The sequence below is a fragment of the Glycine soja genome, chromosome 20, assembly GCF_004193775.1.
Source record: "Glycine soja cultivar W05 chromosome 20, ASM419377v2, whole genome shotgun sequence".
Taxonomy (NCBI): Eukaryota; Viridiplantae; Streptophyta; class Magnoliopsida; order Fabales; family Fabaceae; genus Glycine; species Glycine soja.
In genome coordinates, this window is record NC_041021.1 from 45,851,522 (window position 1) to 45,876,115 (window position 24,594).

At 34.4% G+C, this 24,594-nt stretch overlaps 4 protein-coding genes across 6 annotated transcripts; 3 read left to right on the plus strand and 1 right to left on the minus strand.

Annotated features, from left to right (window-relative positions):
* The first annotated feature begins 356 nt into the window (after nt 1-356).
* On the plus strand, nt 357-2,888 carry LOC114401613. The gene is made up of 2 exons (XM_028364170.1): nt 357-755; nt 2,621-2,888. The coding sequence occupies exons 1-2, from the start codon at nt 459-461 to the stop codon at nt 2,750-2,752; spliced, it is 429 nt and encodes a 142-aa protein (XP_028219971.1). The 5' UTR covers nt 357-458; the 3' UTR covers nt 2,753-2,888.
* Nucleotides 2,889-3,813: 925 nt separating this feature from the next.
* LOC114401779 lies at nt 3,814-4,581 on the plus strand. Its single transcript, XM_028364368.1, has one exon. It carries the CDS (start codon nt 3,846-3,848, stop codon nt 4,548-4,550), a length of 705 nt encoding a protein of 234 aa, XP_028220169.1. The 5' UTR covers nt 3,814-3,845; the 3' UTR covers nt 4,551-4,581.
* LOC114401778 (uridylate kinase-like) lies at nt 4,491-7,022 on the plus strand. The gene is made up of 7 exons (XM_028364367.1): nt 4,491-4,622; nt 5,253-5,385; nt 5,523-5,576; nt 5,649-5,740; nt 6,066-6,298; nt 6,476-6,622; nt 6,701-7,022. Exons 1-7 carry the CDS (start codon nt 4,600-4,602, stop codon nt 6,757-6,759), a joined length of 741 nt encoding a protein of 246 aa, XP_028220168.1. The 5' UTR covers nt 4,491-4,599; the 3' UTR covers nt 6,760-7,022.
* A 249-nt stretch (nt 7,023-7,271) lies between these two features.
* LOC114401777 (phosphatidylinositol-3-phosphatase myotubularin-1-like) lies at nt 7,272-20,523 on the minus strand. 3 transcript variants are annotated; one of them, XM_028364363.1, is made up of 19 exons: nt 20,260-20,523; nt 20,107-20,178; nt 17,270-17,344; nt 16,526-16,597; nt 15,727-15,796; nt 15,427-15,476; nt 14,194-14,483; nt 14,005-14,078; nt 13,801-13,864; nt 13,094-13,153; nt 12,113-12,212; nt 11,893-12,006; nt 10,983-11,152; nt 10,771-10,855; nt 10,312-10,539; nt 9,664-9,723; nt 9,505-9,569; nt 8,487-8,766; nt 7,272-8,268 (listed from the first exon to the last, which is right to left on the minus strand). In XM_028364363.1, the coding sequence occupies exons 1-19, from the start codon at nt 20,371-20,373 to the stop codon at nt 7,717-7,719; spliced, it is 2,595 nt and encodes an 864-aa protein (XP_028220164.1). In that variant the 5' UTR covers nt 20,374-20,523; the 3' UTR covers nt 7,272-7,716. The 3 variants fall into 3 exon arrangements, with proteins under 3 accessions (XP_028220164.1, XP_028220165.1, XP_028220166.1); XM_028364364.1 differs by lacking the exon at nt 20,107-20,178; XM_028364365.1 differs by lacking the exons at nt 17,270-17,344; nt 20,107-20,178; nt 20,260-20,523 and having other exon boundaries at nt 15,734-15,796; nt 16,526-16,550.
* Between the last annotated feature and the right edge of the window lie 4,071 nt (nt 20,524-24,594).

Sequence of the window (24,594 nt, forward strand, 5' to 3'; positions counted from 1 at the left end):
AGAATTTAGTTAAATTAATACATTATCATTAGCTTAAATATTTTTACATTATTAATTAATTAGGTAGTATTATTGTAAATATAATTTTTAAAATAATTATTATGAAGTTGAACAATTCTATCAAACATAATATGATTTGATGTTAGTAGAATTTTTTTTATATAAGTGTATTCTAATTTAACTTATAATTTTAAGCTGTAAAAAATCAACAAAAAATAATTCATTAAAAACATAAATAATTTAGAGACAGATGGAGGGCGTTGCACGCAATAGAGTGATGGTGTTGGACGAAGCGAATGAATGAGTGACGTAGTAACGACCAGCCTACTATTTCAGATGAAACGCCGTATACTTTCTTTCAACTCTCCAAACTTCATTCTACTATATATATATATATATTAGGGTTTTAATTTGAAGCAGCTATTGTTTTTGCTATTGGTATCTCCGTCCCTTGAACAATGAGCAGAAGGAGCGATGAAACTGCGGTGACTGAAGAAGCACCACCCAAACAGTCCCTACCGAACCTCTTCTCTTTGTTTCCTAAAATCAATTTTCAACTCCCTTTCCTCCCACCCAAACCTAAACCCAAACCTCAAGAACCCAACCCTCAGGCTCAGCAAGAGGGTCCGAAGCCTAGCCGTGTACAGTTTCCGAAAACCCAAGTGGCGGTGGTTGCTTCTTCGCCTCTGCAAGCTGAACCTGATGCTGACCACTCTCCCGCTGCTAAGACAACCAATCCTCTTATACTCTGGCAGGTAGGTTGTTTTCATTTCCCCCTTTTTTGAATCAAAAATTGCATTCATATGTATCATCATATTAGGGTTTGCTTCCGTGAAGAGTAAATAGTCCAATCAATGATGACAAAGTTATATCTGTGGTCCCTCAATCGTCTTGTGGCGTGAGCACTAGTCTACCCCAGGAAGTGCGCGTAATTTGTATCGTTTAACTATTTTGTTTGTGTGGGTGGGGGAGGGAAGAAAAATTGCATTGGTTTTACACTCTCATATGCATAATTAGGATTTGGATGATTGAAACATTCTTCTGGCGCAGGATGGTACTTTTGTGATGATCTTTTGTTTTTTGTTTCTGCACATATGGAATAAACAACCACGATTCTTGAAAATATTTTTTCACAACCAGCAATCATGATTAAGCACATGCGTATGAATTGTCAAGGTTGTCTAGTCAGAATATGATTCAGTAAATAACTTGTTGTGAAAACTTTATGGTTACATTATTTCTGTTCTGATATTTCTTCAAGTGTCAATGTATATGGATGGTTTTATGTATGGTTTGAGTGCCTTGGATTAAGGACCTACGGATCCCCCCCAATCCATCAACCCTTCCTGTGCCTCTAATCTGCTTTGAGCAGCCAACCCCTTTCAACCCATTTGGATAAAATTTTCTATTTTCTATTCCTAGCATAGTCACCAGCAACTTGTGTCTTGTATGCAATTGTGCATGTTGACAGTTTAATGAGTGAGCATACAAGCTTCTGTTAAGAAGCTGATACTCTGTTCTCATATCCAAACAAATAGTCCATTTGTACTTGATAATATAGTTATCAAATCACCTAAGATAGGATCATCTTATCACTACTGATCTATATATTTTAAATATCCCTTGATTCTAGGAGTTAGTTTTTCACAACTGTTGTCACTTGTTTATGCATACATGTAAACATTCAAGAGATAAGCACACTCAGATTATTCCCCTAAATTTCTTTCTGACATTGTCAAGAAGGCTGACAGACAGTTAAAAAGTTTTGGAATAAGAGGTCATTGGTTTCAAAGCCCAGAAAGATGTAGCCCGTGTCACATGGGAATGGGGTTAGCGACCAATTCGATTAAAAGACCTTCCCCTCTGATTTTCAGTTTTATGGTGAAGTTCAAAAGAAGTCCCTGCAAATGATTACATGACAGTTCTCCTTTCTCCCTCTCTGATAAATCTCATGTCTACCATATGGAGAAAAGGAAAGACTAAATATTATTTTTGGATATTGCTCAAATGAGCAAATCTCACTCATTACATGGATACATTGTGCCTTTTATAACATAATTGGTTACAAGAGTAATTAACTTGTAACTAACTAATAGCTAATATGCAACTAACTAAACTAACAACTAACTTGTAACTAACTAATGTTAGGAGTTTATATCTCTAACTGGACTTGCATAAGTGGGCATTCTTTACCTATCTTGCCTGTATAGTAAACTCTTCTTTTTTCTTATTTTCCTGTATTATTCTGATACTCCTCATTCCCAAGGTATGTTGGAATATTGCATTTTAATCTTAATATGACTTTTGCGGTGAGAGTAATGAATTCATGTTTAATCCATTGGCTGTTTTGGTAATCCAACCACTTTTGGTGAGGTATGTTTTGATTAAGAACTACCTTTAAAGTTTGCATTATATATGTATTTCACTATTTTACATATGTATGAGCTTCCAAAGTGTGCTTTTTGTTCATTGGTTTGAGTTATTTGACCAATTAGGATATTCCATGATAAGCTGTTCAGAGACAATATATTCGTGAATGATGTTGCATAATCTTGTTATGCTTCAATATGATGTTAAGTCCATTTACATTTTCTCACAAGTTTACTTTATTTGATTTTAGATTTATGCAATAGGAGCGATTGCGATTTCATCATGGGTTTGGGCAAGATGGAATGAGAGGAAGGGCCGAGGTGGGGGGTCTCCCAATGATGAGAGGGGTGAAGGAAGGCATTCTGATGATGGAAATCAGTGATCTTCAGGCGATGAATAGAAATTTCCATTAGCTGTATACAGTGCTATGCCAATACTCTCACATTCTAAGTATGAATGAAAAATTGTTTCATTACCAAGAGTCGCCGAATTGGTCATATTTTCATTTTAGTGTCAAATGATGGCATCGATTCTTTCTCGTTTCTGTTCTCAAAACCTCTGCAGCCACAGGTGATCAATTAGCAGATTAACCTTAACAATTGAAGATAATTATAAACGTTTTTTTTTTCATCAAAACTTACATTTCCACTTTAATTTTCTTTTCAGCAAAATAGTATAGCTGTATACAGATAAACAAATAAAATAAATTGTCTCTGAACAAGATTATGCAACATCAATGCCTCAATATGATGTTAAGTCCATTTACATTTTCAATATGATGTTAAGTCCATCTCTAAAATATTAATAAAATAAACAAATAATTTTTTTAAAGACGAGTGTTAGACATACACTTCTTCAAACACTAGTTAAAATCTATTAAAAATTACAAAATTAAGAGATAAATTATTTTTTTTAAAAATGAGTGTCAAACATACTCTTTAATTAATTAAAATTTATTGAAACCTGTAAAATTAAGAGAGAAATTATTAAATATTAAATTTGATGTGAAATTCATAAAGTTTAATCATTTTTAATAAATTTAAACTTATAAGAGTGAATGTATTAAAAAAATGTGTGAATATGTTCTTAATATTTTTCTTTTAAAAATAAGTTGAGATGATCATGTAACATACACAAAACTGGCCTTAAATATTAAAACAACCCTTTCCTTTAATGTTCTAGATTTTCAGTACTACTTTTGTATCTTGGAGTACTTTTGAATAATTTATTTATTATTTTAAATTTCAAATATGATTTTAATTATTATTTTTAATTACATCCTTATGAAAAAAAAATATGTGCAACATGTCTAAATTATAAATAATTTTAATAAATTAAAAACTCTTGATTTATGGGGAAAAAAAATAAAGGGAATAATGAATATATGACAAATAAAAAAAGAAAAAAGCGAGTTTGTCATCGCTTACCTCCGTAGCCTTTCTTAATTTACAACTCACAACCTCGTTTCGGTTTCTATGTTAACACACAGAACAGAGAAACAAAACAAACATCCCTTAACTGCACGTTTGATGACGGAAATCGTTACAGCCTCCGTCATAACGTCGTCTCTGATTCCTCCGTCACAAACCCTAACCCTAACCCTAACTAACCCTAAGTCCCTAATCCCTCTTTCTCTTGGTGGTCACCGAAGCTACCCTCTCCTCGACTATCCCTCCCACGCGCAGCCGCACCTCCACGCTCCCACGCGCCACCACTTCCTTTCCTCCTCCTCCTCCAGTCCCACCACTCTCCCCGCCGCCGACATCGCCACCGCCGACTACTACCCACACGCCTCCTCCTTCTCCGACGACTCCGCCAAATCCAACTCCAAACGCGCCTCCGCCGCCGGCAGCCCCTACTACAACAAGAAGCTCAAATCCACCACCGATTCGGTTCCAGCGACCGATTACTCGAAGGACCGCGAAGAATGGAGCGACACGGCGATCGCGTGTCTGTTGGAGGCGTACACGGAGAAGTTCAACTTGCTGTACCGCGGCAACCTCCGCAGCCGCGACTGGGAGGAGGTGGCGGAGGCGGTGGGGGGACGGTGCGGCGGAGAGGGGAAGCATCAGAAGAGCGTGGAGCAGTGTAAGAATAAGATTGATAATTTGAAGAAGAGGTATAAGGTGGAGCTTCAGAAAATTGGGAGTGGTGGCATTGTCTGTGAAAACTGTTTCTGATGATGACAAGGCTGGCAGTAGTGGTGCTGCTGCTGCTAATTCTCCTTCTATGGCTAGACAAACCAAGAACAGGTCTTAGTTTTTTTATTTATAAAATCACCGTATGTTAGTTGTTGGTTATGCTTGTCATTTTGTGTTTGTAAATATTATGTAACGGATTCATGATGCAGATTAGATAACCGTTGGGAGAAATGCTAGCAACAAACTCTCTAACTCTTTATTATTGATTCAAATTTATTGAAAATCACAAAATTTTGCAGGTTTCCCTTCGTATTCAACGAGTCTCACTTATGATTTTGTAGTTTCTAATAAATTTTAACCAATAATATATAGTCTTACCACTCCTCTAGTGTTTTGATTTTGCTCCAAGTTATTGTTCAGTTTTCGATTTACAGGAAATTTGGCTTTGGTTGTCGACTTTGAATGTTTTCTTTTTTGCTAATAATTGTTCTATAGGTCATTTGTTTGTTAGTTGATGTTGTTGTTTGGTATGTGTAGTTAACTTCACCTACTGAGACAAGGTTTGATTGTTGTTGTAAACTTGGTATAGTTCAGTCTCTTGTTCAAGATGGTGTGACATGACATGCTTTTTAGTTGTTCATAACTTCTTGTTGCTTGTCTTAATAGTTGGTTGTTCAAGGCATGCTATGCTGTAAGACATTGGGATGGCCTTCTTACCATTAGTGATAAATTTGTTGGCAGATATGCACCTAGCAACGCTACTGTGGCAATCAACCTCAAATTGAAGCCGGCATCAAATCTGAAATGGCATAGAGTTTTGTTTAAAATTAGTGGCTCTGCATTGGCTGGAAACTGCCAGAACATTGACCCCAAGGTGCAATTGTTGTTCTTGATTCTATTATCCATTCATATTATATTGTTTTTGGAGGATATTTGAATGAATAGGTTGTGCTTCCTACTCTTAGAGACTTAATTGGAAACTGCAATTCAACTGTTTGCTTCCATCATTAGGTGGCAATGCAGATTGCTAGGGAAGTGGCAACAACTTGCCGCCTTGGGGTGGAGGTATTCCCTTGCCTTCTTTATAAAAAATTTTAACAGTTTTTGTTAATGTTGCCTAGAGCTCAATTTATACAGGTGGCCATTGTTGTTGGTGGTCGTAACTTCTTTTGTGGAGATGCATGGGTGTCTGCTACCGGGTTGGATAGACCTATGGCTTACCAAATAGGGTAAGTGATTTTAGTTCTTTGATTGATTATTTATGAAATTATTTATACTAATTAAGCAGGTTTTTTCTTTTAATGATGGCATTTTGTGAGGCTCTATATGTAAAGAGTATAGGATGAGATTGAGAAAATACAATAGGATCTTTGTTTAAAAGTAAGGCAAAGTTTTTTATATTAAGCATAATACTGTTGTTAATAAGGTTATGCTCTGTGCGTGTGCAATGGGTCAAGTGATGTAATATCAACTTTACAGTACAACCTGCCTGAAAACTTCTAGAAACATATTATTGATTGCATCCTGACTTTATGTTATTTTCTGTAAAACAAGTATGATGGGAACAGTTATGAATTCTATTTTGCTTCAATCTGCTTTGGAAAAGCTGGGTGTTCAGACACGTGTTCAGAATACATTCTTGATGCCAGAGGTTGCTGAACCATATAGCAGGCAACGAGCTATTAGACATCTTGAGAAAGGAAGGGTCATATTTGGTGGTGTTGGTGCTGGCACTGGAAATCCACATTTTACCACTGATACAGCTGCAGCTCTCAGAGCTTCTGAGCGTATGACCTTGCACTTCCACTTAAGCATCGCATCTTTAGTTTTGCTGTTTTTATGTCAGTTCTAATTATGTGCTCTATAATCATCTGTATATTATGCTTGATGCCTGAGTAGGAGTGAATTTTGACAGTCTTCCAACTATATTTTTTTCTGGGTTAATGCTGATGCGGTTCTGAAAGTTACTAATGTGAATGGTGTCTTTGACTGCCATCCCCATAATGATAATGTAACACTCGATCACATTTCCTTTAGGGAAATTGTTTCTAGGAACGTCACCTCCATGGACATGATGGCACTGGCATATTGTGAAGAGAATGGAATACCTGGTTGGTATTTTCTCACTGTTTTCATTCAATGTAATCATACAAAAAATCCATTTTTTCTGAGGTAGTCTTTCTCTCCAGTTGTAGTCTTCAACATGCTTGAACCAGGGAATGTTTCAAGAGCATTATGTGGAAGTTGACACTTTGATCGATCAAACTGGTAGAGTGGAGCATCAGCTTCCTAGTTAATCGTGCTTAATTTGGTTGTAATCAGATTATGGTAATCACTTAATCTTCAACACAAGTGATCCCTTGATTTGTTTGTATTTTAACTGAGGCGTTGCCTGTTAGCTAATGTAGCACTATTCATTAGATTTACCACACATGTAACTTAACTACTGAAATTTGGTACTTATTTAACTAATGTATGACATAATAATATATTTGACATATTTACACTAAAGTACTCATTTACTTGAATGAAGATATCGGGTTTCACTTTGTTACTGTAATAATAATTTGATTCATTTCGCCGCTTCAACCTGTGAAAACCAATAAAATTATTGAACTTGCCTCTTTTTCAATCCTTTCTTACTCGTTTAAACATAATCCGAAGTCACCATCTTCTGCAATTAATTGCCACATAAAGAAATAAAAAAAAACTAAGGTCACCTTAAAATTCAGCAGCTTCAACAAATACTAAACAGGAGGATTGACTCAACAAGTCAAGGTGGATCTTCTTCATTAATAGAGGGTAACATTATTCTTGCTATATACATTGATCCCTCAAGATGCATTAAAAATAGAAAAGCTTGATCGTCTGTACAAAATTGATCTTATTCAAGAACAATTACGATGTATGTAATCAGCGACTACAAACTTTAAACATGCATATATCATCAATGTGGACCACCATGATGCGCATCAACCCAATACATTCCCATATAGATGTCTGCACCAAGATGATCTCCAGCCAACTCTTATAGCCTGTACAATTCCCGAGACCCAATAAAAATAACAGGGTCCACTACTTCTCCCCATCTTGTCATTACAAGGAGTGTTACAAAGAATTAATAACTATCCTCATTGCTTAAAGAAACCAAAATTGGTTATGCAACTGTTCACTGTCGGAGTCTTTTAGGAAGTAAGTTCCCTGTTCACTCAGACTTGAAATAACTATCATCAATTGATAGTTTGTCAAATGCATCAAAATTTGCCTTCAGGCCAACATACTGGCTACCTAGTTGAGCACAACCACCATTTGGCCACCTGCAGCCTCCATCTCCAAAGCGAAATGGGCATAGGGTTTCACATACCCGACCATCTCCAAAGCGAAATGGGCATAGGGTTTCACATACCCGACCAATTGCATTGTTTCCATCATCATCATCACCTGCTGTAATCACTACTGAAACGGACATATCCTTTTTGTCATCACGCACATTACTATTTGATTCTTTCCTAGAGGAACAACACAGAATGTCTGGGTTGCTTTCAATATCAACAATGCATTCACCACTACTACCAGAGACATGAACCTTGCACCCCATTGACTGAATTGCACGCTTTATGGCCATATTTTCTTTGCTCATACTCTTGGCCATGTTCATAGCTGAGCTGTTTAGCTGCTTCTCACGTCGTAATTCAGCATTCAACGACTCCATGGAATTTGTAACTTCTTTAGCTTTCCTTTCTGCCATTTCTTTAGCCTGTTACCATCCCAACAGCAATAAAGTTAAAAGGAAAACCAAACAGATCAACAGATTCAGGACATTGTTCTGATAATTGATAAGATAAAAGTAAAAGGCACCCACTAAAATTAAGGACCTACAAACGTGTGTTAATCAGTAGTGGCTTTCCACAAATGAAGGCAATGCCTTTTAAATGGGGCATAGTCATAATCAGAAAATAGAGTAAAAATAACCACCTTCTGCATCTCAGCATATTTCATAACTATCTTCCTGCATTGTGCTTCAATCTCCCCAGCTTGAGCTTCTTCTGGACATGCCCAACGAAGGTGGAATTGGGGCCACAAAGTAGGGGCTAATGCTGCTGCTGGGGGCAGCAGAGGACCACTATGCTTCAGTGGATCATAAAAGGGATTGTAATGCACATGGGAACCTCCTGATGATGTCCGCAAATCAGCCAAGTATACCCACAGACATCCACATGCCTCGAAAACATTGAATTGCTGCCTCTCCTTCTCACTAATTTTTTTTGCAAACAGCACAAAATACAACAACCAGCATAAGGGCAACTGCAATTCGTCCAATACTTATTTCACATTTTCGATACTTTAATCCCAGTACATTTATCATTTAATTGACACACAGATCTATGGTCTTTTTTATTTCTAAGCTTAATACATAAAGAAGGGTAGTGTTCCTAAGACTAAACATCAATAATAATGACAGACATTTCAGGTTCTAAAATGCAATCATCAAACCAATATTGTGGTATAGATATATATAGCTTTAAATGAAAATTAAAAAGGTTAGGAGTTACAGAGCTCATTAAAGCAAAGGAAAACATTATTAACAGTAATTAATGACGAGAAAATGCTGACTAAGCAGGACATGAAATCATATAAATGTGAGTATAGCAAGATGCAGTTTGATATAATGGATTTGAGAATTCGCTGACACTTGTATTTGCTAGGAGATACCAGTAGCTATAGTAAATTAGCAATCATAAACCAATTTTCTGGCATGATAAAAAATTAGACATAACTTTTCATAACTGTTAACTGTAACAGCCTATCGGCAAAAATCCCAAATTACTAAACATTATCATTCTTAAATCCTGAATTACGTCTCAAAAGTGAAACCTACTCAACAACCACATTGGTATCCTTCACAAAATTCAAAGTGAGAAGTGTCAGGAAAAAGGATGCCAATGACCACATCCATTCCAAGGAGAAGACAAATTGCAAACAAAGGAAGTACCTGTTACATAAGAAGTTTCCAAAACGACAAGAAAGCATGCAGTCTACGAAGTCCACCAGGAAAGCCTGGATCATGAAAAAGTAGAAGCTACTAGAAGGAAAGATACGAGAAAGAAAACCATGCATCAAAACAAATACAAAAATATTCAAGGATACATACCGCAGAAAACTCAAAAGCAAAAGGATATATCCGTAATAATTGCGAAACACAATCAACCCACTGAAAACATATAAAATACAGTAAGCTCACAATAATATCATTTCAAGTGATAATACAATAATACAAATCACCCTTAAAACTGAAGAGCATCCCTATCGAGAAATATCATTTTAAAAACAGGAAAAACCAAGATAAACTATAATAAAAGATTTCCAACACATGTCATACAGGTACTGGTGTTGGAAACAGGTCCAACAATTTGATACTTTAAGCAAGAGAAGTGTATGTACTTCATAGCTTACAATAATATCATTAAATTTGTAGTGATATACCGATATCAATATTCAAAGAATTAGCTTAAGCCATTAAAAAGAAAATGAAGCATGTACTCAAGCCTCAATTTGAAGGTGAGATTTTCAGGAAGGAAAAATGCAAAGATATAACCCACTAACCCAGTTAATTAATTATAAACTACTTTGACGATTAAATGATGCATAGAAGTATTCAATAAACAACAACAGTAGCCTTTTTACCACTTGGTGTGGTTGGCTAATGGCTACATAGATCAATTGACTTCATAGTATCCTATTATATACGTAAATCATGTCTACAATCCATTTAAATCTAAATCTAAAATAAGGAACCAACCTGCAAAAAAATGGGAGAATAGTTGTTGGAGTTATGCGAGTGAGATGAAGCTGGAGGTTGCGACACAAAAGTCCCTGATGACTGGCGCATGGGTGATGGTGGGAAATTGCTAGTTGAAGACTGCCTAGATAACTCGAAAGGCACATTGCCAGTTCCAGAGACAGATGGCATTCCCACCCGATCAGAAAATGGATGACCAAAAGCAAGCCAGTCTTTATCAACGAGTGCCTGCATAAGGGAGAAAAAAGTGAAGCAAAATTAAATAGCACATACATTGATTCATTTTCAACACATGATAAAAAAAACAGATAAATGGCAGCTGACTAGTGTGGAATGAGTTTAAATGTGATATCAATAGTAAATAGTAAATAGTAAATAAGAAAGGAAAAATTGCTAATCTTCTTCTAGTGGCATTGACATAGAAGATATTTAACTAGTTGAGTAATGCCAATCCCTTACCTGAAACCCTGTGAATGTCCGATAATATGGATCAAGCAACAAATTAGCAAGTGAAACCAACTGGCTTGTCCTATCCCATCCATCACTACCAAAAAACAAAAGGTGCAGGGGGTAAGGTGCAATGCTAGATGCAAAACAAACCTGAATATCATATGAAGGATTATATTGAAAATTTTCAATTTAGATTTCAGTGAGAAAATACATCATAGCACCTGCAATGCACAAGAACAGAAGCATTTTCCATTGCAACACGAGCAGCAATCCAAGCTGCACCAGCCAACACATTCTGAACATGTAGTAACCATCCACTGTCCCCAAGGGTTGATACCGAAGCAGACATACTACTTAGATTGCCACCACCCCATGTTGACCCACCTTGTCTCTAAATAAAATTCATAGAAACAGAGTGGGAATGCAATTCACATAAATTTAAGAGACAGACTTTATGAATCGATGCCCCACAAAGTTAATCTAGCCAACCATAAAAGCTAAGGGTGTTCACAGACTGGATTGGATTGGTTTTGAAGAGAAAAATCATCCAATCCAATCAACTCAGTTTTCTTAATTCATCATCCGGTTTGATTTAAAATCTAAATCCAATTCAATCCACTCTAATCAAAAGCGGTTTGGATTGGATCAATTTTGATTTAAGTCTTGGTTCCATTTTTCTTAGAAAAAAGTATTAAATAATATTAAGATATATATTAAGCATAATTAAAAAAAATTAAATATCTAATCTACAAGTGTCATTATATAGCTAATAGTAGTATCACTCTTCAAATATCAAATATATACTAAAAACTTCGTACCCAATAAATGATTTAATTACTCATTTGGTCCTTATACCTATGCACCATATGTATGTTTTAGTTCCTACACCTAGAAACTACTCGTTTTAGTCCCTACACATACATTTTTTAACCCGTTTTAATCCCTGTCATCCAAAACTATAGGGATTAAACGACTTAAAAAGTGTATGTATTGGGACTAAAACAAGTAGTTTTTAATTTTAAGGTGTAAGGACTAAAACATAAATATTGTGCAGGTCTATATAGGAACCAAATAAATTTACACTACCTGAAAAATGATAATTACATTTTGTTTTAACATTCACGGACTAACCAAAAAAGAGGACATTCCATCTGATGACGTTCTTCCATGAGTGTCCATGTATTCTCGGAGCCGAACAAAGCTCTCTCTCATCGCATGGATGTTGTCTATCCCCAAAAAGACTATCTGATAATATAAAATAAGAATTTAGATAGTTAGAAAATAAAGTCAAATTTATAATTATAACTGGAAAACAAAAATCACAACTGGACACTTCAAGCTTATTACAGACCTCGGATTGAAAATAGTTTGATGATGATTCTGAACCACCTCCCATGGCACCATTAGCCAATGCATTTTTCCTAGGCCGTGCATCAACAATATATAGCTTTCTGAAATACAATTTAAAAAAGTTTCAAAAAAATGCAGAGGATTGCACCAAATTCCCCCCTTTTTCACATGCACAAAAAAAAAGATGCATAACTACCTGAGGGTAGCATCATGTATTCTGTCAGTTAAATATTTAAATGGCAGTATAATAATTTATGGAAACACAAGAACTTAGCCTTCATTCACCTAATGAATTAAGTTTTTAATCCTCAATAGGGATGACAATTTTCCCCATCATATTAGAGAATTCACATGAGAACTGCTCCATTAGGGGCCACAAAGTTCATGTGTTTTTTTCCCAGCAAGGATTGGGAAGGAAACACCCCCTGAAAGAGATTCATGTCCGTGGTACGGGGAAGGTGTATAAGGTTCAAGTATAATGAAAATGATAAAATTATCCTTAATTATAAATACACATATAAATGATTTTTTAGTCTTTTTCTTAATAACCAATATATAATTATCTTTTTATTTTTAATATATTGTTTTTTTATAATTTTATATTCAAAGGAAACTTATATTTTGTTATCTAACTTTATTTTTTTAAAAATATTTTAAGTGTATATTATTATTTATTTTACAATGTCAGAGATCCCCATGGGGTAATGACAAACAAGAATAAGAATTACCCCCTTTGTGGGGAGCAGGAATGGGGACAGGGAAATAATGTACAAAAGGGACGGACTGCAGGGAGGTACTCTCCATCCCATGCAAGTGTTATCCTAATCCTCGGTATAATACCAAAGCCTCTACGAACGAGCGATCCCCAGAATTTAACCCTTACTGCCCATTCACAATTAAGTTGAAATTCAACACAAGGTAAAATGGGCACATACATTGTCCACATATCACAATGAGTATAACATTAATATACAAATCTTACCTCCTTGAGCCATTATCTAGTTTGCTGCAAAGTGCACCCACCAGTTTTTCATCCATGTTGCTGCAGGAAAATACATGAAAAAGATTGTCAGTCTTCTGTTCATTTTATTTCTTATAAAAAAAGAAGACCCCCCCCCCCCTCCCCCAAAACAAAAATAACAAAAATAAAGAAGTCTCTCTACCATAAGAAACAAGACAAACATTTCGACATTCACATTTCACTCCATCAATAATATACCCCACAAAAAGTAAATAGTCACAGTTTATACAGAATAAAAAAACTTGGTTTAAAACCAATGTTTTCAAAACTGGTAAAGGCATTGGATCAAGGTTCAACACGGTTGAACTGGTATTTATAAAATAATGATGATAATTAAATAATACAAAAAATATTAAACAAACATAATATCTTAATTTTATAACACTAAAATTTAAAAACAAAACACCATTTTATAACACAAAAGTATAAAAAAAATTACAACATTCAAAGTACACATAATATTTCAAATCATATATATTATAATACTTAGATCTAGTTTCAACTTTCAACAATATACAATAATATCCAATAATAATAACAAGTTTGCATATAAAATAAAAAAGAAAATGACAAATATCTTAGGTTCATTTGACAACACTGCATCTCAAACAAACAATTTGTTTCTTTTGCCTTTGAGACAATATATTTGATAAAATAGTTAGCATTACCTCCTCATGTTCATCATAAGACCTACTAAGGGTTGAGAAGATCGTGCAACAACTGCTCCAGTCACTATAGTCATCAGTTTCATATAGTTAGAAGGCCATCGTCGATAATAAAATGCAAAAGAAAGAAGAGGAAAGAAAGTAAAAATAAGAAACATAGAATTGTGCCAGCTATTTAAAGAAATGAAACCTAGATTCTGCACATACAAGGATTGCACCATGAAACTACAGGTAGTCGACATCTTGCACGGAAGCTACTAGCCTGGAGCACTTCATCATCACTGGCATTAAGAGCATGCAAGATAACAAATAGTGATTCAGCAGTCTCAACATTATCAATATAGACAAAAGTCACAGCTAGTGCAAAGGCAGAAAGTTTGGCTATCAAAAAATTACCTAATGATCTTTGGAACAACCAAAGCAAATGGATAACTCTGGCACATTGTATAATCGGAATTCACGCTACTTATTCTCCATAGGTCATTTGACAACGTGAAGGACCCGTTTTCAATTATATTGATTGATGCACGATAAGAACCTAGGCAAAGAAGTCGAAAATATTCATCCAATAAACGCACTAGTGGAGTAGTGTTCTTAAATCTAGAAGGTCCTGATGCAAAAGCATAAAGATCCCATAGTCTTGTTGGCTTTGTACACCTCAGTAGCGCATCGTATACCACATGTCTCTGTAAGATTTTCATAATCCACATTAGATCCCAAACATGATCGTTACAACATTCTCACTGGCTTACAACACTTTAAAAGTGCAGTGCACCCAACTACTTCAGATATTTTGTGAGTTGTAAATTATAATGAAATGATTAATAGACCAACAAGAACTTCAACTAGTACAAAATATAATTAAATATCTGTATTTTATCTTAAATTTCTTGCAATTTTTCTGCTAATGAAAGTTGGCTCAATTGAGAGGTCAAGATTCAAGCTGCACTGATGTAAAGGTCATGTAGGCTTCCCCTAATTATCATGTACTCTGCCTTGGTCATGGAACCAACTAATGCACCTCCTTAATTTTTGTATAAAAAAACTTTTTCAATAATGGTTGTTCTACATGTAAACCAGGCTCTTGTGCATGACTGTTGTAAATTCCAAAAACCTTAAATACTGAAGCCCCAATAAATTATAAAAAGTTCAAAAACGCCATTCCAGAATGAGTAAATTAATTAATTCATTAGTAGAAGCAGATATCTCAAAGAGAACTAACACAAAAAGTTAAGACAACTCTCTCCAAGTTTGGGGACCATCGACAAAGACCTGCTGAATAAAAACAAAGGTTTGTGATTCATTCTATCCATGTATGATGAAGTTCCGTACGTGTCTCAGACTCATTTATGCTGTTCATAGGATTCTCATGGCATATGAAGAATTCTTGAGAGTTTTTGTGTTGTTTCCTTCTAAGATGCAGAAATGAAGGAAAAAGGAGAACTAAATTGATACATTAGGAGTATTCACAAACAGCCTTTCAGTTGAAAGAGATGTCAATGAAATTTTGACCTTTTTATAAACTTCAAAAGTATTTAATCTCCACACCGTAAATATTTCATAAACCCAAGGTAAAACTGAGACTTACACCATTTTACAAGGTCATGGCTACTCTCTTAATAGAATTACCTGTTTTGTACGTGGCCTGAAACTGAAGACTAAAATTCTCATATCTTTTCCTGCATACGTGAATAAAGATAGAATTTTATTTAATAAAAGAATTATTAAATTTCAGACAAAGATAAAAATACCACAATTTTGGAGGATAAAGAATTCCCCTTAATAAAAAAGGAAAAAAGCAGCAAAAAGGAAAATATTTTCTATCTATTTCATTTAATAATTATCCGAAAGTATCTACAAACCTTGCATAGGAATTTCATTAATTACATGTTTGACAGAAAATATTGATCAAGAGGAACTTATGCATACCAATCACCTGGAGCAGTCTCTGTGCTGGTGTCTTGTCTACATGGCGAGTATTTGACTGAACCTTTACAGCCTAGATTTAAAAGAGAGCAATGCATTAGGTTCCAAATAATAGCAACAAAAGTAAGAACCAGATTAAGACACGCACAATACACTTTATATATAGACATAGTTCAAAATCTTCACAACATTAATAGATATGAGAAAGAATCCTGATATTCATTCCAGCGGCTGAGCTGATATGAGCACGTGAACTAATGGCACAAATCCATCTCATCGGCAAGTCAAACAAATCAAAAAAATTCAGAACCATTCAAAATAAATATTTATAGAAGAAACCAATTAAAATATCAAAGTCCTATTTTCCCTTCATCAATAAGTCTAAGTTCATACTTTGTGGGTATTCTAATGTTTGATAGTTGGTAACCACAAGAATTAGTAATGATTTAAAGACTTAAATATGATAAAACCAATGACTAAATTTATACAAAATAATGAGTGTGTGCATGCGCATGTGTACATCGAAAAGGGAAGCAAAAAATAAAACAAACTAAGCAAAGAGATAGATGGGATTAAAATGGAGGCTGACCAAACTCATACAAAAGGGGTATGCATGGTCATTCCAAAATCATTATTTGAATTTCATTTCAGTATATCTGATTATAGTATGTCAAACTTATTTGTCAGCATATATGTGAGACAGACAGAGAACGTTCAGATCAAACTAATGCAACATAACCAAATTAAATAACAATAGACACACAAAAGAAAATAGTTTGCAGAAAACATCCCATGAACTTACTGGCTTGATAAACTTCTCAATGGTTGCTAAAGGTATTGTTCCAAGGGCAATAACTTTTCTAGTTCCCTCGCTCTAGAAAATGCAATGAAGGAAATCAGAGAACGAAGTCGATACAGGTTATTTACATATAAATAAGCAGGTAACAAAATTCCAGACATAACAGCTGAAGTTGACTCATAAAAATACACACCAATCAGCAATGGAGCCCAGGAGCTTAAATAGCCTGGTGATTTGATGAAGGTCAGGCAACTAATTGCCACCAAGCATATCCAATAACAGAAACAAACGACTTGGCACAAGAGAATAATGTTCCATAAATTAATTATATAATTCACATTCCATACCATTACAGATGCTAATGTTCAGTATATAAATCAAATGATAGATTCTGCAAGTGCAAACCACAGACAGCAAAGGACATTAGGTTTGGGTAATGCCGAAATTAAAAAATACAACTTGTTTTCAAACATATCTACGACTTAATGAAGTGTTTCCGCAAGCTCCTCGTTAGTCAAGTGGTCAAGACCAAATCAAAATTCAAAAATTCTTCAAAAAGTAGCATGCCATGATATTTTAACCAAAATCCATAATTATCACACCAGTATACATTAATATTGTATTTCCTATGGATAATCAGTTGCCTTTCTAGATTCCAGGCATTTCCAAATCACAAATTCAAGACTGCTCCCACATCATAATACCTCAGAAAACAATTAAGAAGCTGTGCAGAAAACATTAACTTACCAGAAAAATAAGACGAAAATTGGTTACCATCAGCGTGCCCGCATCATCTGTATTAACAAGAACAACACCATTTCCCTGAAAATAAACACCAATACCAACTTAATACAACCGATACAATCAGGATAAATGTGAATTTAAAAGATCATTTAAGGCTTGAATTAGTAGTATAATTTAGCAAAAGGTTCACACAAAAGAGAAATTGCTTGGAGCATTTGCTTTCCTTGGTATATTTTCATAATGTTTTATTGCTAAAGGTTCACACTGGAGAGGAATCAGAACACTTGCTTTCTTGGGTATATTTTGTTCTAGTATTAGTCAGGATTTCTCAAAAACTTATCCAAATCATCTGTTATTATTTATCAGTTCGCAAATGCTCAGATTCTCTTTCTCTTTTTCCTTTCCAAGTGGTGTACCACTTTCTATGCATCCCATATATTTTCAAAAATCCATTTTATTTCTAAATTTCTAATTAACTTGTTAAGCATTACTTTTGCATCACAAACTCAAACCGATTTTAAAGCAAAACAATTATCTATGAACCAAAAGATCAACTCAAAATAAAGCCAAGGGTAATTATCTGGAAAGTACATAGACTAACTATATATTCAACTCTCAATCTTTTTATCATTGCAAAAATCATAATTAGACAACTATGATCCCCCTCCTCCCTCCGTCTGCCTGAGGAAATACATGGCTGTCAGTCATAATTACACACTTGGCTGATTTTTCATATTTAATTAAAAGTAGAATAATCATCCAATTTGTTTCAAAATATGTGCCACTTCAGAAAATCAATAACATATTATTCATTATATTTTTTTCCAAAAAATACCCTTACTTATTGATATATCACCTAAATGCTTCATTTCTAATTCACAACTACACTAACTATTTCAAAAAGGGTATTTTAGTCAAATTTGTCATAGTAATGCAATTTATTACTCCGATAATGTGTACATACCTTAAATGACAAATAATTTGAAACAGAGGGAGTAATATACAACTGCTAGCATATAATTGAGGAAAATATTAGCTCTTTGGTTGCCCAATTGCACTAAAGATATGAGCAGTGTCAAATAAATATTAAATAATGAACATATATAGGAGGTATTTGATTAGTTGGTATTGTATTTTCCCAAAAAATATTTGGAGACTGTTTATAAGATATTTAGGTATAATTATTTGATATTTACAAACAAACAAAAAAATCAACACTCTAGTCCAGTGTTTGATATATCATAACCAGGTCAAAGATCTTGAATTCTGAGTATATTTCTGTTTATGGAAGCAAAATCATCCAACAACTTGAGCTTGCAGCTAGATAATGTGGATCAAAGAACACTAACCCACACTTAGCATGGAATGTCCTATCCACTAGCCCCCAGTCCCACCTGGGGACTATACTACATCTTGTTTGGCTCCATAATGAAGGGTGCACTACCAAGGCTTCATGACCTAGTGAAAAGAGCCCTGTTGCTGGGAAGGTCTAAAGTGTTCTGAGGCATCCCTTTAGCTGATGCCTGATGCAGCAAGTGACATCACCATTTGGCCTCCCATTTGACCTATCACTATTAATCTCCCTCTCGCCTACCACCTCCCTGTCCGCTGACACACTCAATTGTCAACAGTTGATCCTGAAGAGTGAAGATGTGTAATCATCATCCTACAGGCCTCCACACATGGTTCAATGTTTTTTGTCTCCTGCGGAACACGCTGCAAATGTGGCAATTACGCAGCATGGCCTGACACAGCACATCTTGAGCTGAATCAGCCTTAATTGCTTGGTAGAAGATTCCTTGGAAGACAAGAAGGACACCGCAAAAAGCTAAGGAAAAATGGATTTGCATCTAGAGAGAAAGAAGAAACCTAAGAGTGAGAGACATTCTTGCAACCTTCACCTTGTTGAAGGAAGTTTCACCATCCTAGCCATTTGCCCCCACATCCCTGTTAACCTATCATCTAGAGAACAGTGAGAGGTCAAAGAGAGTAAGTCACATCCCACTTCCATGGAGACCAGCAGTTTTGGTAATTGTGCAAAAGTGAGTGCTCTCAATTGGAGTACAAGCCCAATTCGGTGCTTTGTGACTGTCCTTTATTTTCCTTGCAATATGCGTTATATTTGTTCTCTACCAACCACCTAATCGCACTTCAAAGAGCAATAAGCCAAGACTCATTTAATATACCCCTCAAAGAGCACGTTACGTTACCCTCATCCAGAGCAATCTTATTCTTATGACAACCTGGCATATCAATATTTGTACTATCATATTATTTAACTGAATGAATGTAATGATTCAGAGCCAGTTAGCAGCTGCGGGACAGAATTTTCATACTGCCATTCAATTGGCAGACTGTTTACAGGTCACACGTGTCAGACTCAGCACGCCCATAGCAATTCCACAATGTATTGCACATTCACATAGAGGTAACAAACACAACAGAACTACTAACCCTAATCAAGTTTCCAAGAAATGCAGCAAGCTGTCTCGTTGGGCAAAGAAAATAAAGATTATGTTACTAGTCTCTGCGGAGCTAGCCCCAAACCCTACATGTATTTTTGGCAAATCCCCAAATCACCCTACAATTCTCTGCCCTATCCTCATTCCTCGCATTCGACTCACTTTCGCAGACTTAGCACACACAATCAAAACCAGATAAAATGATTCGGAAAGAAAACTTCTGATTAAAAAACCAGAACCGCTTCACAAATCACACAAAAAACAACCTAAATTACCAATAAATAAGGGACAAACGGCGAAATTTCAAGTCTTTGGAAGAAAGAAAAAATAAATAAAACAATAGAGAGATAGAGAATTCAAGGTATTATTGTTGCGTACTTCGGCTGCAACTAGCTCCGACTCGAGTAAGAAATCGAGATTGGCGTGCGAGACGAAGCGCGAAATTGGCGGCTGATAAATTAAGGGAAAACGTAAATAATAGATTGAATCGAGGAATGAAGAAGGCTAAAGAAAAGAAAAGAAGAAAGGAACCTCAATCTTGGTCCATTCGATGGCGTCCCAGCTACCGGTACCTTCCAACTTAGAGGAGTCGGAGGCGTCTCTGAGAGACGTTGTTCGAGTGGCGCGGTTCATCGGCATATCCATGCCGGCGACCAGTGGCGGAGGAGCTTCGACTCCGGCGAGTGATGTTAGAGAGAGAAGGTTACGTTATGTTTTCAGTGTTTGTGTAAAATCGAAGAATACCAATACCAAACGTTCAAGCGGGGTCTGGTGGGGATAGTAAGTATCGTGCTCCCGCGTCGCATTAATAAATAGTGTTGTGCCAAACAAACAAACCTTTACCGCCCTAGTGTTCCAAGCCAAGCTATCGTTATTTCTCTCTCTGAAATAATTCCCTTTTCCCAATTTTTTATTTTTAGTTTTATAAATTAGTTTAGGATAATTATTTTTGTCCAAATACAAAAAATTATTAATTTATAGTAGTACATTACTTTTTTTATTCATTCCTACAGATAGTATAATATTTTCAAAAGTTTAATCAAATAAACTTTTTTGTTTTTAGTTATCTTGAATTCAAATTTTTAGTATGTAATTTGAATAAAATTGTCTTTCATAAAAAAAATATTCATGGTCTTACCAAAATGGTTTCTTTATCTTTGACGTTGCTTTTAGTACGTACGTATAATAATAATAATTTTAATTCTTTTATTTTAAGTACTTCTATTTATTTTTTTATAATTTATAAATTATTAAAATTGAGGTTCTCATCTCAAATTTCATAAAATAATTAATACAAATATAACGTATGTATAATGTGACATTGATTTTAATAAATTGCTCATGAAAGATAATTGAAGCAAAATTAAGAAGAAGAGAAATACATATAATATTTTGTTTTTTCTTTGATGGTTGATTTGTGTTGCGGTATTGATTGGGGTGTTCTTAGGTACACCCAGCACTTAAGATGAAATGATAAAAATATCCTTAATCTGTAAGCCTTTTAAGTTGATCTGTGTAAGCCTTTTACATAACAACACGAATCAACTTGATCCGTAGAAGCCTTATGGATCAACTTGATCCGTATAAGCCTTACGGATCAACTTGATCCGTACAACTTACAGACCATCCTCACGCACACCCATCACAAATGTGAAAAAAATATAGGGGCAATTTTGGTATTTTTAAAAAATGTTGGGTGCATCTAGCAACACCCTATCGATTGCTGCAACAATCGTAGAATGAAATCATTCATGTAGTGGATATGGGCCTATATGGGGTCTGTCTGGCCTGCTAGGCCCAATTCCCATCAAGGCAGTGGCTATTTCTTCCCAAACCAAAGGGAATTGCTATTGGTACTACCGCGTGGGTGCCTTTTAAGGCTATTCCAAAAATGTTTTTTTGATAGAAACACAAGAATCATGGTTTCATTGCCTATATAGGGTTGAATAAAACAAAGCATAATGAAAAATGTGATTCCGTACTAGTACAACAAAATTGTGTTTTCGTTGTGTAATTTTTTTACCCCATATAGCCAAAATCACAATTTCGTTGTGTAATTTTTTCACTCCCAAATAACACGATGAAATCATGATTTACTGTGCATTTTTTCACTCCCAAGTAACACAATAAAATCATGATTCCTTGTGTATTTTTGTCACCCAAACAACACAACAAAATCATGTTTCCAATATGTAAGAGGGATGCAAAGAAACACAAAACGGAAACATGATTCTATTATGTATTTTGTCAACAAAATCATATTTCTATTGTGTATTATTTTTAATCCTCTTTTATATAATGAAAACATGATTTTGTTGTGTATTTTTTACAATTTTTTAATTAATTTTAATTGTAAGTTAGCTTTTTTTGTTCATTCTTAAAGTGTTTTAGATAATGTTTTGAACAATAAAAAAATAGTTTGATTGGTGAACAAAAGGTTATCTAAAGCGCTTTAAAAATGAAAAACAAAACAAACACTTCTTGCAACAAGGATTAAAAAAAAATTGCAGGGTGAAAAATGAAAAAAAATTGTAATAGTGAATGCACATATCCCTTCAAAGGATCTTGATATGTATTATAAAATAAAAATAAAGTTATGAAATTTGAGAGTTTATGTAGACTCACAAAAAGTTTATATTCAACTCGTACACACTCAATTTGTAAACTCGTAAGAGTTTACTTCATATAAAAATAATAACAAAATATTTATAAATAATATACTAATTAAACATTTCAATAATATAATAAAGTAAAATAGAAAATAATAAATTTATAATATTTAAATATCAAAGTCTAGCAATGCATCACTACAAGATAATAACTTATAGTAGTGATAGAACATTTTCATCAAGGATTTGATGTTATTAGATAACAAGGGTTTAATGTTATTAGAAGTGAGAATTTTTTGATTAAAAAACAACACACTTAATGAATATATATTTAACACTAAACAAAAAGAAAACAATAAAAAATGACTTATATTTTGATATATTTTTTTTAACTTATTGACTTATTAACTCGTGATAAACTCTCAAGTATACTAAATTTACTTAGATTTTATCGAATTTATCCAGAGTTTAGTATAAATACAATTTACACACTACTCACAACAAAGAATAAATAAACTCGTAACAATTAAATATCTTGAATCATTTCTTCACGGCGCGGCTGAGCAGAAACAACTCCTCTGTACCTAGTTACGTAAGCCAAACAATGGATGTCACTCCCTATAACAACATTCAACAATTAAACAGATTAAAAAATCTAGAAATAGGGCTGAAAAAAGAACATAGTGCATTATGCAATTAGTAGGACTATTAAACACTTCAATTTTTATGACTTTTATAATTCTTTAAAAAAGCCAACGAGCCCAATTGAAGGGGCAATATACGCTGATAGACTTTGATTTAAGTGTAATTACATATTGTTCTTGTATAATTTTATATTTTGTGTTAACGTACTTTTTTAATCTTTTACTGTTACTGAAATCTCTTGAAATTTAGGTTGACAAATGTTAAATTTTGTTAATCTTTTCTTTTTGTCAACATATCATTGATTGAAAAATGTCAAACGATGATAATACAAGTAGGGTGCTAAAATGAAAGAAAGAACATTGCAACAATGCACGCTGTCACACAAACAACATCTAATCCGGGCACACACTCAAAACAAACATGTTCAAAACTAACAAATTAGGAGTATTAGTTAGCTATTAATTTTTTAGAAGTATTAGTTAGCTATTAATTTGTTTGGAGTAGTCATTAATCGTCATAAACTATGTATTTGAAAATATTGTGGTAAGTGTTCTAATACAGATCTAATGGATGAAAGCAAAATAAACACAAAAAACAAGAGTTCTGATCCTTTGCAAAATTACTTTTGACCAACAGAACTGAAAGCCAAACATGACCTAACAATCCTAAAACTATAAAAAGTAAAACATAGATCATCCTATAACATTGAACTTTAGTAGAACCATGGACTTTTCTGCACCTTTTTTCCTTTCGTTATTCCTTCAAGGCCGGCACATGCCCAACATAACTCCAATGAAGATGACCCGATGCATCTCTAACAGTATGAGTACGATCTACAAAGACTCTACCAAGTTCCCTTGCAAAGGAAGATGTGATTGTAATATTATTTTTTTTTTACTTAAAAATGGGCTTAATTCACCTTTCTTCAAAGATTTGAAAAGGTTATATATGTAGATTCTAAACTTCTAATATTTTTATATAAAAATTGCAAATTTTATCCAACCCCTCCTTCTCGAAACAAAAAATACTTAAAAACGTTAACATTCTGTACTCGGAAAAAAGAACCATGACGTTTAAAAACATGCATGCATGAGAGAGATGACCACAATTGGATCCAATGGACTCCTGGCATAGCCCGCACACGTGTGTCGCAATTGTTAAACATACCTCCCATAATTATAAAATATACTTTATTTTCTTGTGATTAAATTTACTTATATCCTCTTCTCTCAATTAAACTAACAATTCAAGGACTGACAAATTGGCTACCAAAATAGAAGAAGGTCATTCCCCTTCAATTGGAGGAAGATCTCTTCCCAAATCTTCTACCATCCTATCCTTTTGTTTCTTTGGTTCATTTCAATCTCTTGTTGCCTCCTCTTTTTAGTATTCGTTTCTTTAGTGTGGGTGATTTGTGTTGTGTTTGGTTCAAAGAAACCCTGTCAATTGTTTTTCCTTGTTTCAGCGTCGAAATCAATGAATGAATGAAAATATGTTTTGAGTATTATTTTAGTCTTTATTTCCCTTTTTACTTTCTTGTTGTCCAGTTTTTAGGTTAATCAGAGTAACCCTCGTTTTAGCAATCTAACAGAAACTATATGAATGCATTATT